Genomic DNA, 15,395 nt, shown 5'->3' on the forward strand with positions numbered 1-15,395 from the left:
AGCGTTTTAGCCACATTGTTTTGATGCTAACGAAAATTAACGTTTTTATCTTACCTTACGGTCTATGGTGTCAACAAGTAGAAGCAAAATGTGCTGGAACTCTTTAGTGCGGATTGATTTGACCTGACGTGTGATCAGTTTGCTTCTGGCGTTGCTCATATTAGAAAAGTTAATAACTGGTGTCAAGGGGTTGTCAAGGGGTTTTGACCAATCAGAATCAAGCATCTTACACAGCTCGAAGATCCCAAAGGCCCCACAACTAATGATGCAAACACGTAACACATGCATTTTTGACTAAACTAGTTGGAAAAATATTAAAAACTATAAATATCAGATAAATAACCTCTCGTAAGGGAATGTTTTGGGCCTACATTAAATAAATACTATAGCCTACTCAAGCAGCTTGACATACTTACAAAAATACTCATAAAACCTTGACTCTAAATAAATAAATAACACTGATATAAAAAAAATATCTAGTTGAATCCAGAGTCCCAAGATTTCCAGTTAAAGACATATGGATTAACATCAAATATCTCCTGGTGTTTTAAATGTTGACACTGTTCCCTCCACAGATCAACTCTGTCATCCATGACTGCAACCACACTGTGATCCTCACTGACTGAGCATGTGATCTCATCTCGGTGTGTCTCATCTCTCCACATCAGCTGTTTTTGATCTACAGTGTCCCTTCATGGGAACTGGTTGTGGCTGTTTAAGACTGTGCAGGTGATACAATGAACAACATCATTTTTGTAAAATTTGATTTAATACTGAAAAACCTGGGATCTGTTCAACACTTTAAAAAGAGAGCTATTTCCAAAACACTGCAAAGACTGTAACAAAGTAAACTACATTTTTCTTGTCAACAGAAGCAGCTTCCTTAAAAATAGAGCTTTCCACGAGTTTGAACAAAGATCACCAGAGAGCTGTGGGAACAAATTGTAGCTGCCTGTGTCTTTTTAGGGGTAAGAATGTCCACCATCTTTAAATAGAGGAAACGTGCCTAATCCAGAACAGTGGAAAAACACACTAAAAAAGAACACAGGGCCCCTTACTCCATTATACTAAGTAATCCCTGAAGAACATAAATGCCAACTGGTACAAACACTGGGTGGCTGATGATAGTAAGAAGATGCTGGCTGACAAGTATGAAGACGGGGCACTCTGTAAAATAAGCACCTAAAAGGTTACAGTCATTAAGACACACTTAACTATAGTGAGACAATTCTCTGTGATGCAGAACATGACCAGGGAAGGAACAACAAAGTAAGAGGACACAATAAAGGGTTTGGAAAAATGGGTTTTGTTATGTGCTGCATGACTATGACCATAAAAGAAATGTGTCAATGGAAAATGAAGGAGCAGTATTTTCTTTTCTTTTTTCAAGTTATATTTTTGGGCATGTTTGCCTTTATTTGATAGAAACTGAAGAGAGACAGGAAATGGGGGGGGGGGGGCTTGGGGATGATTGTCAAGGTTTGTTTGTGCTCAAAGATGTGAATGGTCTGTCATAGTGTCACCAGTATAACCACAGATATGAAGGCAAGATAATTAAGTAACACTGATTAGGAATGTTAGATGCAGTAAAGACAAGGGATGTTCCGAACGACTAATTTGATTTAAATGGGAATTGATATTCGGATTAGCTACCACGCCAAATGTAATAAACCCCAGAAACTGTCAAAACTCAGCACAATTTATTCAACACTGCTAAACGCAGACAAAGAGTCAATGGGCAAATCATGCCAAACTGATTTGCTGAGTGACTACACATGAGTGACTACACATAGCAGAGCTAGCACCCCCAGCCTTCCGTCCTCTGCAGTTTAACGTCTACTTGTTGTGCTTGGTATGCACTGCTCTGTGAACCAGACACAGCCAACATACAACTTCATCTCCATTTCCTCAATCAAACTGCTAAACCACGTTGCTCTGTGACTTGCCATCTGTCATCTGTGCTTGTTTACATCTGCATTGTTGGGAATAACAGCATTATGGCAAGCACCGTTGTCCACGGCTCCATCTCCAGCAAGTGAGTGGTGGCCACACCGCAGCTCAGACTTAACAAAAACATGCATATCCTCAGCAAAACAGGGACTGCTAATGTATTGTGTTTGTGTTCTGGTTGCAAATGGTGTATCTATGGTGGTTTGTTTGAGTGTTACTTATGTGCTTTTTATATTAACTCCAACTGTTTCTTTTTCTCATCAGGTACAATTTAACTCTAAGCTATTTCAAATCACACAAGAAAACTAATCAAAGTAGAACACGAAATGCAGAGTGTTCACATCCCACCACTATGGAACCAAACTGTAAGTATCACCTGAGTGATTTCAGATAAAACATTAGGGACTCTTAACTATTCCTGGAACACTTGAACAGCAAAAAGTGGACAACATGCACATTTTTAGAAAGTCTGAAGTGCCAAACAGTGTGGTTTCAGAAAGTTCTGAGACAAAGTGTCCAGCAGTGCACAAATAACAGTTGTCAGAGGAGTAACATATGATCACAAGAAAACTTAACTGACCCCAGAACATATTTAAATGAAAAATGGACTACATATTATTCTGCAAAGGTTGTCCTCCATTAAAGCCAGTTTTCAGCTTACACAACCAAACTTCCAGCACTTTATGACAGAAGATATGACACATTTTGACTTCATGTTTCACATTTCCACTACAAAGCCTGACAAAGAAAACTAGCAACACATGAAAATAAAAACACAAATGTCTTTTGAGAAATAATAGGGGATGAAAATAAGAGGAGAAACAGGAGGACACACTGACAGGATGTTCTGCTGAGTTTGGACTGAACTACAGATTGGAGCAGGCAGTAACAGACCTGTCCAAATGAATGTCCAGCATATGGCCTATCTCAGTGGGACTTTCAGTCCAAGACCACAACGCCCCCCTAAAATATTTGATTTCCCCCTAGTCCTACTCTACACCCCCACTCACACACATACATACACATACACACACACACACACACACATACACACACACATACACACTGGTGAGCTCACCATTGTCTAGGAAAAGAGAAAAAACATAAGAGGAGCTGAAGAGATTATTTTTAAGGCAGACAAGTGAAGAAAACCATCAGAGTCTGTCTCTTTATCCAAGTAGTCCTGCGACAACACAGTATTTTTGAGATGGATAATCCTGGGACGTAGCTCCATGTAAATTACTGTCTCCCTCTCAAAGCCTAGACTTGCCAAAACAACGAGTCACGGTAGTCAAGATGGCTGAATTGGATAAACATTACATCTTTGCTTGAGCACAAGGGACATAATCTCATCATGGAAACACTGATTCAGAATGTCAAAGAGATGACCGTCACTATTTCACAGGGTGTTCACTGCAAGACTGCAAGTATGTGTACCCAGGGAAAAGGGTTATGTAAATATTCTAAAGAGAGACTTGCAGTAATATAACCTATGATACTTTTATTTTAATGCAAAAACAGAATAAAAAGTATCCATCATTTTCAAATTTGGGAAAACAAGATCCTGTGTCTGCAGTACAAGTTGCATCGTCCTCTTTGGTTGCAGCATACAACTGTACTGCAATGACAGCTCATAAAGTTGATAGCTGTGTTCAAAGAGAAACATGCAAACAGACTTGGGTGATGGTTTCAAACTGTTTCGTCAACATTCCCCTATGTCAGCCTGAGGAGAAGAGGGCTTAAAACTAAACTATGATGCCATCTAGTGTTGACTGACTATTTTACTCTGTTCTGTTACATATTTGGAAAAATCTAAAAAGAGTTTGTTGTGAAAAGTATGAAATATGAAAAGGCAAAAACTAAAACCTGAGTCATGAAAATGTTCACAAATGAAAAATAAACTGTTAATCAAAGAAAGGCAGTAAAATTCAAATCATAGTGCTAGCATTTAAAAAATAAACAAGTAATCTTTTCCTTTACTGGTTACTTGTTTGCTTCATATAATCTGTCTTTACTGTCATTCTCTTCTGTCTCTGATCCCATTGTCCTTTCCTTAAAACCTTCCACATACTTTCATGTGCTTTCCAACCCTGTCTCACGCCCTCCTCAGACTACACAAGACCACCTGTGGTCCATTGTTGAGGTCAAAAGTTTAGGCGAAAACCAATCCTTCTGTAAGAGGCTGCCAGAAAAGCGCAGGGGTCTATTTAAAGACTACTCGATAATGAAGAGGCATGGATGGAATCTTGGAGCCATGTCGTCTTTCATCATAAACACACACACACACAGACACACACACACACACACACACACACACGCACACACACACACACACCCACACACACACACACACACACACACACACACACACACACACACACACACACACCATAAACCCCTCAACATACACACGCCACTCAAAAGCCATAATAAATGCATCCAGCTGTAGTTCCTCAAGTCTTCATGGGGTTACAGTTTTAAAAACCAAAAGGTGGTTGTGAAGTTCTACTGATGCAAAAAGTAATTATACCACCTAGCCTCTAACGCAGCCGTTGCATAACTGTCAAATGCAATTTTACCTCCAATCTAAAATAAGTCTGATGTCTTGAAATAGAGCAGGCTGCTTCTTGTGTGTCAAGAAAATGTAACTTGATACATAAAGAAGCATGTTTCCTGACAATAGAAATGCAAGTCCTTCTGCAGTCCTTTAACAAAGATATATAATTAGATGAACACCATATGGTATCAACGAGGTATCCTGCTTTCTTAGAGGGTGCATTTTCGCCTAGTGTTTAAAAATAAACCTGACCAGATTTGAGGTAGCCATGGCCACGCATAACAGCAAACTGACTGAGAGAGAGGCTGGGTCAACTGTCTTGAATTCCCCCTCCTCTCTCAGTTCATCTGCTAACTCTGCTCCCGCTCACACTTAGCCGCTCACTTTGTTTTGACTCTTCATCTCAACTCAGTTTTAACTGATTCATCCACAGGATACTATAAAAGGGCACAAGACACAAGCAAAGAAGTAAGTATATTTCAATTTTATGAGATATATTATGTTGATTATTCGGATTAGAAGTTCTTGAAAGATTTCAATAAGCATGAATGCTGCTTTTCAGAGTCATCTGTTAAATAATAATGAGCTAATTTTGTAGTTAATAAAACAACACGCTTATAAAGACTTAACATCTTTTGATTCATTTAAGACAAACAAGTAAATGTTCAGAGTGCATAGCAAATACAGGCTAGCGCTGTCTCTGTTTGGTGGAGGTCTAAAGGAATGTGACTTGTGTCCACTTCTGCCCTGCAGCAGGACAGCTGGTGACTATCCTAGCTTCCCTAGAGCTTTGGTCAGCAATGCAGAGAATAGCACTGTTTATCCGGGACACCATGGACACTTGTGAAAAATAGAGCTTAGCAAAAAGGAGTTGCTGGTGCTGTCATTTTTAGTACTCTAAATTATTTGTATCATCCAACCGACTTTTATAGAAATGTACAGGACTTCATTTTGCTTGAAGTGCATTTTGGCATGGAAGCAGCTGCTACTAAATGAATGTCACACTCATCTTCATGCCCTTCCTACGTTACTTATTTCAAGCGATGACAGTATTGGGTCAATTTGATAAATTTACTCCACTGAGAGTTCATGCCCAGTCTTGGCAAACACCTCAGAGGGTGGAATCATGGCTCGCTTATCCACAAGGGATGAGTCCCATCGCCCATCCATCGTCACGATGACATGTTTTGATAACTTGTTCTCTAATGTAATTTGTTCAATGCCACCTGTTAGATCTACAGACGAAAGCTGTTTGCATGTGTTTTTATTGGTAGTGTATTGTGATTTCGTGCACACATGAGTAAGCTTGTTCAGGGTTTGTGTCTCAGTATTGCAAGCGCTCAGCATGTCACTGGGGCACACAGCCAAGCAGAACAGCTGCTGGTGGTATATTCTCTGCTAAACTGTCCCCTTACACAGCTCTGCATGCCTGCATATGCTATTTGCACCAGTAGAGCTTTCACAGATGTCTGGTACAAGTATGGATCAAACAACTCTGTTGACATGTTATCAATGAAGGCTAGGTCTTGTATTTCTTTAGCATGTTCCCTACCACACCTGTCCACCCCTAATATGCATCAGCTGTCCTGTCTAACATTTTCCTCTGTTGTTGAAGGGATGACACAGGTGTAAAGGCGACTCTAGATCTGACCTGCTCACAATATTTCTATCAGTTAAAACAATGGAGGACATGGAGGACAGTTCCTCGACTGGATTTGAGCCACTCTTCATCAAAGAAGAGGATCCAGATCCAAACAGAACATTCATGGAACAAAATGAGTGTCACCCAGCACAATCTGGATTCAGCTTCACGAGAACACAACTGAATCCGTCAACGGTGATTAAGCCATACTTACAGGAGATGGATGAATTACTGAGGAACTGTCAAGAGCTTACCGGCATCCCTTTTGGCTCGAAGTTCTCTGCAAGTTATGATGAGACAAACCTGACTGAAACAACTCAATGCCACAGAAAAGAAGTCACCATGGACAGCTACGAAGAAACAAGCGTTTCTCCCCATGCATACCTTTCTACAAGTTACATTGACACACAAATGGATGGAGTTGGAGACGAGGACCAGCCGGCACAAGGCCAAGCTCAAGGCTTGGACCAGATCATCAACAGGTGTGGAGTGACCACAGACATTTGTCACCAGAAAGAAATGCCTCTCACTTCAGCGGGCAACAAACTCAGTGACTCCATGGTTGAGTATGAGGGCCAGCTAGTGGGAATGTTGGCCATGCTAGAGAGCTGTATGGAAGAGACTGGGATGGACTTTGAGCCCCAAGACTGGGCTACAGATGGAACCCAAGAATATGTACACATTAGTACGAAATCTAATCTCCGAAGGGGTACAACACTGGTTCCCATTAGGCAAGAGAGGTTAACAAAGCTGGAGACCCATCCGCTGAAATTTGAATCCTGTGTTAGTCCACATGACGAGAGGAATGCAGTTTGCAGAGAAAGTAGAAATGAGGTGACATTTGGCTCAGCACCAATTGGAAGCCAGCCGGGTCCTGTGCTCAGCTTTGACAACACAGATGGCTTCTCAATGGAAAGATTTGAGGGCCAAGAGAATTCAAAAGGAGCACAGGGGGGTATTGATGGTCAGTTCAGATTTTCAGGGCCATCATTGCCATTAGATAGCCCACAAGATGATCCAATGTGCTGTGAGGAAACAAAGACAGGATGTATGTTTACCAATGAAGACACCTTCACAAAGGGAGATATGACAGGGATTGAAGTAAACAGTGAATGTCCAGCTGATGACACACAAGAGCTCGGAATGGACTCCAATAACCTGGAATCCGGCATGAATGAACTAAGTGCAGTAGGGTCTCAGATGGAGGAGTGCATTCAAGAGGTGCAGCAGTTAAAGTTGAGGAGGAAGGAACTACTGGCAGAGGTGCTCAAGCTGAGAGGGGATAAAGACACAGAGGAGCTAAAGGAGGGCAATGAAGAGGGAGAGGAGACAGAGGAGCAGATAGATTGTAAAGTGGCAGAGCTGATGAACGCAATTAGGATGGAAGAAGAGGGGAGAGGAGAGGAAAGGAAGAAAGAGATCCAGGGCCTCAGGGTTGAGAGGGCAGACGAGGAGAAAAGGATTTGGACGGTAAATCTGGAGAGGCAAGGGCTTCATGGGGAGCTAAGAAAGCTGAAAAGGAGGCTGTTCGCCATTGCAAGAGAGTGTGCTCACAGCCAGGTTGCCCTTAACACCCAGCGCAGAGAGATGGAGCTGCTAAAGAGGGACGAGGTAATAAACTCCCTGAGAACAACCTCCATCTGTCCCTAAATTTTACAGAAAATCTCTTCATAAAAATTGTTTATTCTTGTCTTCAAGGAGAACATGAAGTCACTTGTGCTCCAGCTGACAGAAGAGCGCACCAAGCTAAGAGGAGACCAACAAGAACAGCTCTTAGGCCTACAAGCAGAGCTCTATGCCCAGGGCACCAGTCTGCCCTCCAACACCAAGGATGAGATGACCCAGTGCAAGAGGCACTCCTGTGGGGACATTCAGCAGTTCCTGCAGGGGGGACTGAAAGCACTTGAGAGCAGGTACTGTTATAACTGATACTGTTTCTCCCTCGCTTTTAATCATACTTCAAAAGGTCTTTATTGGGACACAATACCTAACTTCATACCAGTTAATGCATTTTCTCATCAAACTTGTTGATGGTTGTCTTGGCCAGATACGAACCTATTATGCTCGCGTTGCTCAAGAGAAGGGAGATAACAGCTGAAGCATTGGTGAAAGCCAAAGATCAGGCCCAGGTGCTGAAAACTCAGCTGACTCCCCTGATGGAGGAAATCCAAAAGCTGCATCTACAGAGGACTTGTTTGGAGGAGAAAATCCGACTTTGTTGCATGCAGAGAAGAGAGGACGTGGGGCAGTATAAGGTAAGCAGAATGAGAAGTGATGTGAAGTGAGAAAAATGGACAAAGAAGATGCTGAAAAACTAAGTTGATGAGAAAAACTGTTCAAGTGTGTGCAAGTAAAAGCAGTCACCTGATACCTGAAGCACTGAAAAAACATGCCTTTGTTTCAGGAGAGAGTTAACACCCTGGAGGAGAGGAGCAGAGAGCTGAAGACAGAGTTAAAGATTCAGAAGAGGAAAATTAAGGAAATAGAGGAGTTGAAAGATACTCTAAACAAACATTTACAGCTTTACAGGTAAGATTTGTTGATTATACTGTGTCCTGATTTGAAATAATCTTTGAGGAATTTAGTTTTAAAACATGTTTCCACAGGCAAGCCATTGAGGACCATCAGTGTGATGATGAGCAGAAACAAAGTGATGGATGATTTTTTCTTTTAAAGATTTCTGACAATCATATTATTCTACCACATTGTTGACTCCTGGGTTCCATTTATGCACTTTACACATTTTACTAGACATGCTGTAGAAAAAAAAATCGTAGATGTTTTAAGCGTTGAACATGAATTACACTGCCTCTTGTAAGGTTTTTATGAATAAAGACTTCTTGTTTGCTGTAATCTGAGTGCAACTGATGAGTTAATGTCCCTGCATGAAGTGTGGAGATGGTTTCTGTACTTATAAGGGCAACAGGGCTGAAGAACTAAACAATGGACGGAAGATTTATGAAGCAAGGATACGTTCTGAGGCTTTGAAAGCACCACGACGTCATGCCAGACACAAAGTTCTTAGCAGTCTTGAGGCATTACCAACTCCATCAAGGATAACTTAGGATTGTTTAGAATATTTTTAGGCTTAGCTGTTCCTATGACTGAAATGTCAGAAGCACAGTCATAGTGAGAATGTTAACAGCAGTGGACCAAAAGATGATGAAACACATTTTTATTAAGAATGCACTCACTGTACAAATATTGAACATGTAAAAAGTTCAACCACTAATCTATATCACAAAAACTGTTAAATGATTATTGAATGACTAAAGTGTGGGGAGGTGGGATCATCAATGGACATTTTAAACAGTTTTACTCCAAAATTGTAACATTAAAAAAAAACAAGCTGGTGAGGAAATCAAAATCTTGAACAATTCAGGTCAGACACACAGCAGCAAAGAAAATATATGAAACCCTTCTGACAGTAAGTATGTCTGTGCACAACTCTTACCACCATATGAATTATGTTATAGCTTGGCTGCAATTTTTTACTTCTTCCTGCTACATTTCCAACATGCTCAGAGGGAGCTATACACACTCGTAACTGACAAGGTAATTTGCAAACTCCTACTATTGTTAGTGTGATCAAAACCTTAGGTTCTATAAATATGTTTTATTTATTATTGGAAAAGCTGTTTTTAAAACATCAGTGTGGAAGAGAGAGCCAATCTGAAAATACTGTTTTTATGCACTGTGAAAAACACAAGATTCATCAGGCATCAAATGATTCGGTTAAAAGAGTTCTTCAAATTGAGCATTTCAAAGGGGGACGGTCTACACATGATCATTATCGGTCTTGTATTTACAGTGATTTACGACAAAGTGTGTCACCAGTAAAGTAAAGAGGGATGGTAAGAAGGAGTAGAAGTAGCTGCACGGAACTACTGAGGTGGCAGTTTGGCAGTTCATGATGAGGTTGTAGGTTAAGTTACACAGCAGATGGACTCATTATGCTGTGGCTTCAGGGTCTGTGGAACCCTCTGGATCTTCATCATTGTAGATGTTCTCCGCCTTAAAGAAAGCAGAACTAGAGTCAATCATACAGTCACATAGTGTCAGATGGTTTAAACATTCACATGTAAGAAGCATATTTATCTATGTGGTCAACCTGGAAAAAAATTACCTGGGGTTTTTAAAAAGCTGAATCTTGACATGAAAACACCACAGGTCACTGCAAAATGTCAACTTCTCTAACACCTGTTGCTGTACGGGTTTGGTAGTCAGATTTAGATACACTTTTTGTCAGAGTCTAAAAAGCTCTCACCACGGGGCTCTGACAAGCAATAAGATTTTAAGATACAATACATTTAGTAAGTCCTACAGAAAATGTATATTGTATTGTAGTATCCGTCCGGACGCTGTAGGGATGATGAGCCGATTCGTGAACACGTTGAGCTTTAATAACCAGTCACTGTCGGCCGTGATCACGCCAACCAATAAAGCAACAATCAATGTTTGAATGAATGAAGAACTTCCCCTGCTTGTCTCTCCTCCCTCCCGCTCGCACACTTTCTCACACCTCCGCCCCCTTCCTGATGCCTTCACTAACTGTCAACACTGTAGAAATTAAGAACATCTACACTGCACACGTTTAACAAACAGTAGAGCTGTTACAGTATTATATGTATTATAGCTTTTCTCCTGATATCGTGTCACCGGTACAACTGGATAATGCTAGCATGACGGTTGTGAGTACTAACAATGTCTGGTTGGTGGGGTTTTTAACTTTCACTATGATAATGTTTTGGTGTTTTCTTACCGCTGAGTGAGACATTGACGTAGTGCAAAACACAAACAATGTGCTGAGGACTGGTTTTGAATCAGTCATGATCATATGGTCACGAAATCAGCGGCGCTCATGCATGTGAGCGGAGGCGTCGTTTTGGAGGAGCTCCGAGGGGAGGGGGGAGGGGTTAGACAGAGTCCTGAGGAAATGCTACATTCAAATTCATGCTAGTTTTCCATGACTACCAACCCTAGCTTAAAGATTAAAGACAACTGGCTAAGTTTACTTACCGATTTCTCTTTCCCTTTCTTCTGCCTCAAATTGACTCAATCTTGCAAACTGTTGCCTTTCCGTTTGCAGGAGGTGACCTCAACTGAGCAGCTCGTAGCTAGTAGCTAGCCGGTGAGTCTCCGCCAAAGACATAACTTTCCTTGCAAATTAGTCACTACCTGCTCTGATTACAATGTCACAGTTCTGGTAGGAAAAAAGGATCCTGATGGCAGAGTTCCCTTCTCTGGAACGGTTTTGTGGGAACGTTCCCTTTTAAACACTACAAAACAAAGTGCACAGCTGTTTCTTTTCCTGTCATGTTTCAGTGAAATGTGTTTTCAGAGGTCTTACCATTTGCCAGACTTGCATGATGTTGTCTTCCGACACAGAGCAGATGACCCAGGGCTCGTTGGGGTTCCAAGAAAAGTCAGAGATCTTGGCTGTGTGGCCTCCATGGATGAACTAAAAACAATAAAAAGCAACAGTTTTATTTTTTGTTGACACAAAACAATGCTACCAATGATATTAAGTCTAAATCTTAATCTCCGCTATCCCTCTTTCCAAATCCAACTCAGTCGAGGCAGATGGCTGTCCAACATGAGTCTGGTTCTGCTGGAGGTTTCTGTCTGTTAAAGAAAGTTTGTCCTCGCCGCTGTAACTACCTAAATATTGCAAAGTGCTCTGCTCATGGTGGATTAAGATGAGATCAGACTGAGACTGTCTTGATGTTGGGTCTTTGTTAATGATTTAACAGAGTATGGTCTAGAACTGCTGTTTGTAAAAGCATCTTTAGATAACATTGTGATGTTGTGATTTGGCGTTTTATAAATATTCAAGTTTCCGCAGGCTTATATGACATACCAGGAGCTCAGGTGGACCGTCCTCTGCATCTTCTGGTGACTGCTCCTCTCCGATTTTGCTGCATCAATAAGACAGAAGTTTTACACTTTAACAGACAGGCTAGAATGGCACTGATCAAACCTCGCACCTGCAATGGGATCTTAAAAAAAGAGACCGCTGCTTTCAGTGGACACTGGAATTCAGATTTCAAGTCTCTACCTGAGGTCCCAGACGTTGAGGCGACGGTCTGTTCCACTGGATGCCAGTATGGTCTCATTATGAGGTGACCACTGAACCTGTATTAACAAGTCAAAGACTCAAATTAGGTTACCCAGAATAAAAAAAAAGTAGACATACAAACATAAAAATGTCAGCACTCTCTGTGTGGAAGAGTAATCTAGGAAGGTTTAAATGTTTGTTTTCAGATGTTTTGACAGGACTGGGTAACGGCACCGTGGCAGATCTTATCGTGTAACAATTTAAAATAGCATCATGGTGACCTTCTTCCTTCCAGTGTTTTTAAACTCACTTTATAGCTTTGAATATAACATATTGCATGTGTTTTAAGATGTAGATCTTTAGGGATAAATGTCTCACCTGGAAGATCTCATCCTTGTGCGACTCAAAGGAATGCAGCTTCAGTTTCAAGTTTCTCAAGTCCCAAAGAGCCACAGTCTGTGAGAAAGACAAATAAATTACATAAAACTGCAGATTCTTTTGATGTCTGTAAACAATGTATGTAAACAATGCAGTTCCTAAACGTTGATATTACTGGTTCATACATTGAAGTAGTCAAAGAGTTTTAAAATGAATGCATTTCACAGATAAACTTAATGGTGTACATTTATAAAAGTAAAGCAATTACACTGTAATGGTGTATTACATTACCTTGTCTGCTGAGCCAGAGGCGAGGATAAACTCGCTGTATGGGTTAAATGACAAACAGTTGACTTCTGCTGTGTGGGCGTCCACTGCATGGCTGGGTTTGGAGGTGTTGTTCGAACGAGTGTCCCAGCTTAAAAACAAAACAAAAGCCGACTCAATCATGTGAACAGTGCAGGATCACAACTTTTCAGATGTACTCTATGATCTGTTTGTCAGATTCGACTCATTTTCAAGGTCTTACATCATGAGCTTTTGGTCATCTGCGACAGATCCAAAGAGCGACTCGTGAAGCAAGTGCCAGGACACATCCTCCACCACAGCAGTATGACCAGTGAAGATGGTCTTTGCATCTACCACCTTCCCCTCTTTTGGTACTGCGCTGATGTCCCACAGACAGACTGTCTACAGAGCAGAATGACAGATGAAAAAAATCACATCATTACAGATCTCGCAATTGACTACCGCTTTATTAAAAAAGACTGAGCATGTATCCTATTGTTAGGAATGTGTTTTCTATTAACTAATAGTTAGTAATATGCAAGATAAAATATGATGAAACCAGATTCTTCTCTTACATGGTCATCTGATGCACTAAGCAGAGACCCAGAAAGATTTGGATTCCAGGACAGGCCGTAGCCTTCTTTCTGGTGACCTCTGAGACGCAGATCTGGGCGACACTCTCCTGAAGGATCTATTGACAATGACAATAACAATTTGTGTTAAAGTTGATACAGTTGGTCAAAAGGTACCAGTTAACACTCTTAACTTTCAAGTGTCTAGAACTGCTTGTGATCTTTTTACCTGGCTTAGAGGGGTGCTTGGTATAGTCAAAGACAAGCACATCTGAAGTTGGGGTTTTGGTGGCAATTATGCAGGGGTTTTGGGGCATGTAGCGGGCTCGATTCACCTCTCCTTCATGGCTGATCTTGATTTCTATCTCAATTTTGCCGCTAACAGATCCAAAGCCTCCAAACTCTGCAGGGAAACAGAAGAAATGTGTTATTGAGGGTAAAAATGAAGGTAACGCATGTTTTTCCATCTCAGGGAACTAACTGGGGGACACCAATCATGTTTGATTAAAAGAAGCACAATAGTACAGTGGAACCACCACTTTGATCTAAAGGCAACAATGCTACTTGGAACAATGTAATTTGAATGCTACCAAGTTGTCTGCTCGACTAACAGTTATCAATAACTTACAGTGTCCATTGATCTCATTTAATAGTATTGAATCAATCAAATATTCACTCTTATGTGCACTGATAACTCCAAAGCTATCTAACCTCCTTTTTCACTGTCATAATGTGAGGCGTCAAACTGGGCATCATCATTAGGCAGCTGGACGCTGGCGATGACCAGGTGATTCTGCTCATCAGATGTGTGGGTGCCCAAAACAAGTCGGTGCACACTGTAGTCCTTCCCTTCTGGCCTGGTAGAGGAAAAAAAGGTTGGTCATAATAATCAAAGCAATTTACAATTATTGTTAAAGTGCAAGCTGGTTTCATATAAGCAACTAGTCAAATGTATATACATATGTACCTGGAGACGTCAGGTAGCCACTGGGCTGTAAGGCTGGGCCACTCCAAAGCGTGGGTCATCACCAGGTCATACAGGAAAGGAGTGTTTTTCTTCCAGATCTTGTACTCCTCATTTATAACCCTCTCCTCCACCGCATCATCAAATGCGCCTGCTGCGAGGAGACAGAGAGTGATGGTAATGTCAGTTTCTCTAACTTTACAGCTGTGCAAGTGTTCAGCTCTACTTGCCAACAGGTGTCAGTTTAACATCAGAGTATAAGGTGTCTCTATATTCAGGTCCATGGATTACAGACAGTCATTCAATAACCAGCTGTATGAGGTCGACAAATGTCACATTCATTGAGCAGAAGTCTGGCTTGTGTTTGGTATGTCGCAGTACGGAAGCATCTCTTCAGACTCGTTTCATAGTTAGCTTGCTGTTACCTGGTTGCCATCATCATTATGCCTCATCCATAATGGTCCCGCTAACGTTAGCGTACTTTTTCATACAGCTTATTAGCACATGCTTTATATTAGACAACGTGAACCGAGGTCAAACAATGCAGAAACAACAAATGCGACATGAAACTGAGATTGTTACGGTTTTAACAAAAACTGAGCTACCCGGCTTTTGTTATAAGTGCTGAAGGCCTACTTGCAGGCTACAACAGCTAGCAGCTATTTAAGCTAGCCATTCTGTGAGCTAATGTAACACCCATCAGATATCCGCGCTGTTTGTCCCTGACAGTAGTATAAGTCGTCACTTTACCTTCCTTGTCGGCCATTGCAGGTGAATGTCGAAGAACCTTGTCTCAGGTTCTCTTCTGTTGTGCTCTGTCTGAAACACCAAGCGCCGATTAGCTAGCTGTGTGCAGAGCACTGGCAGCGGACTGAAACACACGTAGGAGCCTTCGCGCGCTCAGTCCAAGCAACGGGGGCGTCCAACTACCAATCAGAGCGTAGCTCGTGATGACCAGCAGAGGGCAGCAAAGAACCACAATGTCG

At 41.4% G+C, this 15,395-nt stretch overlaps 2 protein-coding genes across 2 annotated transcripts; one reads left to right on the forward strand and one right to left on the reverse strand.

The window, feature by feature from the left end:
• Positions 1-626: 626 nt before the first annotated feature.
• Positions 627-8,992, forward strand: sync (syncoilin, intermediate filament protein). The gene is made up of 9 exons (XM_034705335.1): positions 627-729; positions 873-968; positions 2,215-2,315; positions 4,941-4,975; positions 6,123-7,760; positions 7,848-8,062; positions 8,197-8,404; positions 8,554-8,678; positions 8,756-8,992. The coding sequence occupies exons 5-9, from the start codon at positions 6,189-6,191 to the stop codon at positions 8,808-8,810; spliced, it is 2,175 nt and encodes a 724-aa protein (XP_034561226.1). The 5' UTR covers positions 627-729; positions 873-968; positions 2,215-2,315; positions 4,941-4,975; positions 6,123-6,188; the 3' UTR covers positions 8,811-8,992.
• A 317-nt stretch (positions 8,993-9,309) lies between these two features.
• On the reverse strand, positions 9,310-15,333 carry rbbp4 (retinoblastoma binding protein 4). The gene is made up of 12 exons (XM_034704935.1): positions 15,160-15,333; positions 14,413-14,563; positions 14,157-14,302; positions 13,675-13,848; positions 13,449-13,564; positions 13,115-13,275; positions 12,877-13,003; positions 12,586-12,663; positions 12,208-12,284; positions 12,010-12,067; positions 11,500-11,610; positions 9,310-10,163 (listed from the first exon to the last, which is right to left on the reverse strand). The coding sequence occupies exons 1-12, from the start codon at positions 15,173-15,175 to the stop codon at positions 10,101-10,103; spliced, it is 1,278 nt and encodes a 425-aa protein (XP_034560826.1). The 5' UTR covers positions 15,176-15,333; the 3' UTR covers positions 9,310-10,100.
• Positions 15,334-15,395: the final 62 nt, after the last annotated feature.

The sequence above is a fragment of the Notolabrus celidotus genome, chromosome 16, assembly GCF_009762535.1.
Source record: "Notolabrus celidotus isolate fNotCel1 chromosome 16, fNotCel1.pri, whole genome shotgun sequence".
Classification (NCBI taxonomy): Eukaryota; Metazoa; Chordata; class Actinopteri; order Labriformes; family Labridae; genus Notolabrus; species Notolabrus celidotus.

Bases quoted from the DNA above. Each gene is read 5' to 3' on its own strand.
- sync (XM_034705335.1), top strand. From the start codon at position 6,189: ATGGAGGACATGGAGGACAGTTCCTCGACTGGATTTGAGCCACTCTTC. The intron at 7,761-7,847 runs GTAATAAACTCC...CTTGTCTTCAAG, and splicing joins AGCTGCTAAAGAGGGACGAG to GAGAACATGAAGTCACTTGT. The intron at 8,063-8,196 runs GTACTGTTATAA...TGTCTTGGCCAG, and splicing joins CTGAAAGCACTTGAGAGCAG to ATACGAACCTATTATGCTCG.
- rbbp4 (XM_034704935.1), bottom strand. The intron at 12,664-12,876 runs GTAATGTAATAC...TCTTTCTCACAG, and splicing joins CCTCTGGCTCAGCAGACAAG to ACTGTGGCTCTTTGGGACTT. The intron at 11,611-12,009 runs GTATGTCATATA...TATTGTTTTTAG, and splicing joins ACGGTCCACCTGAGCTCCTG to TTCATCCATGGAGGCCACAC.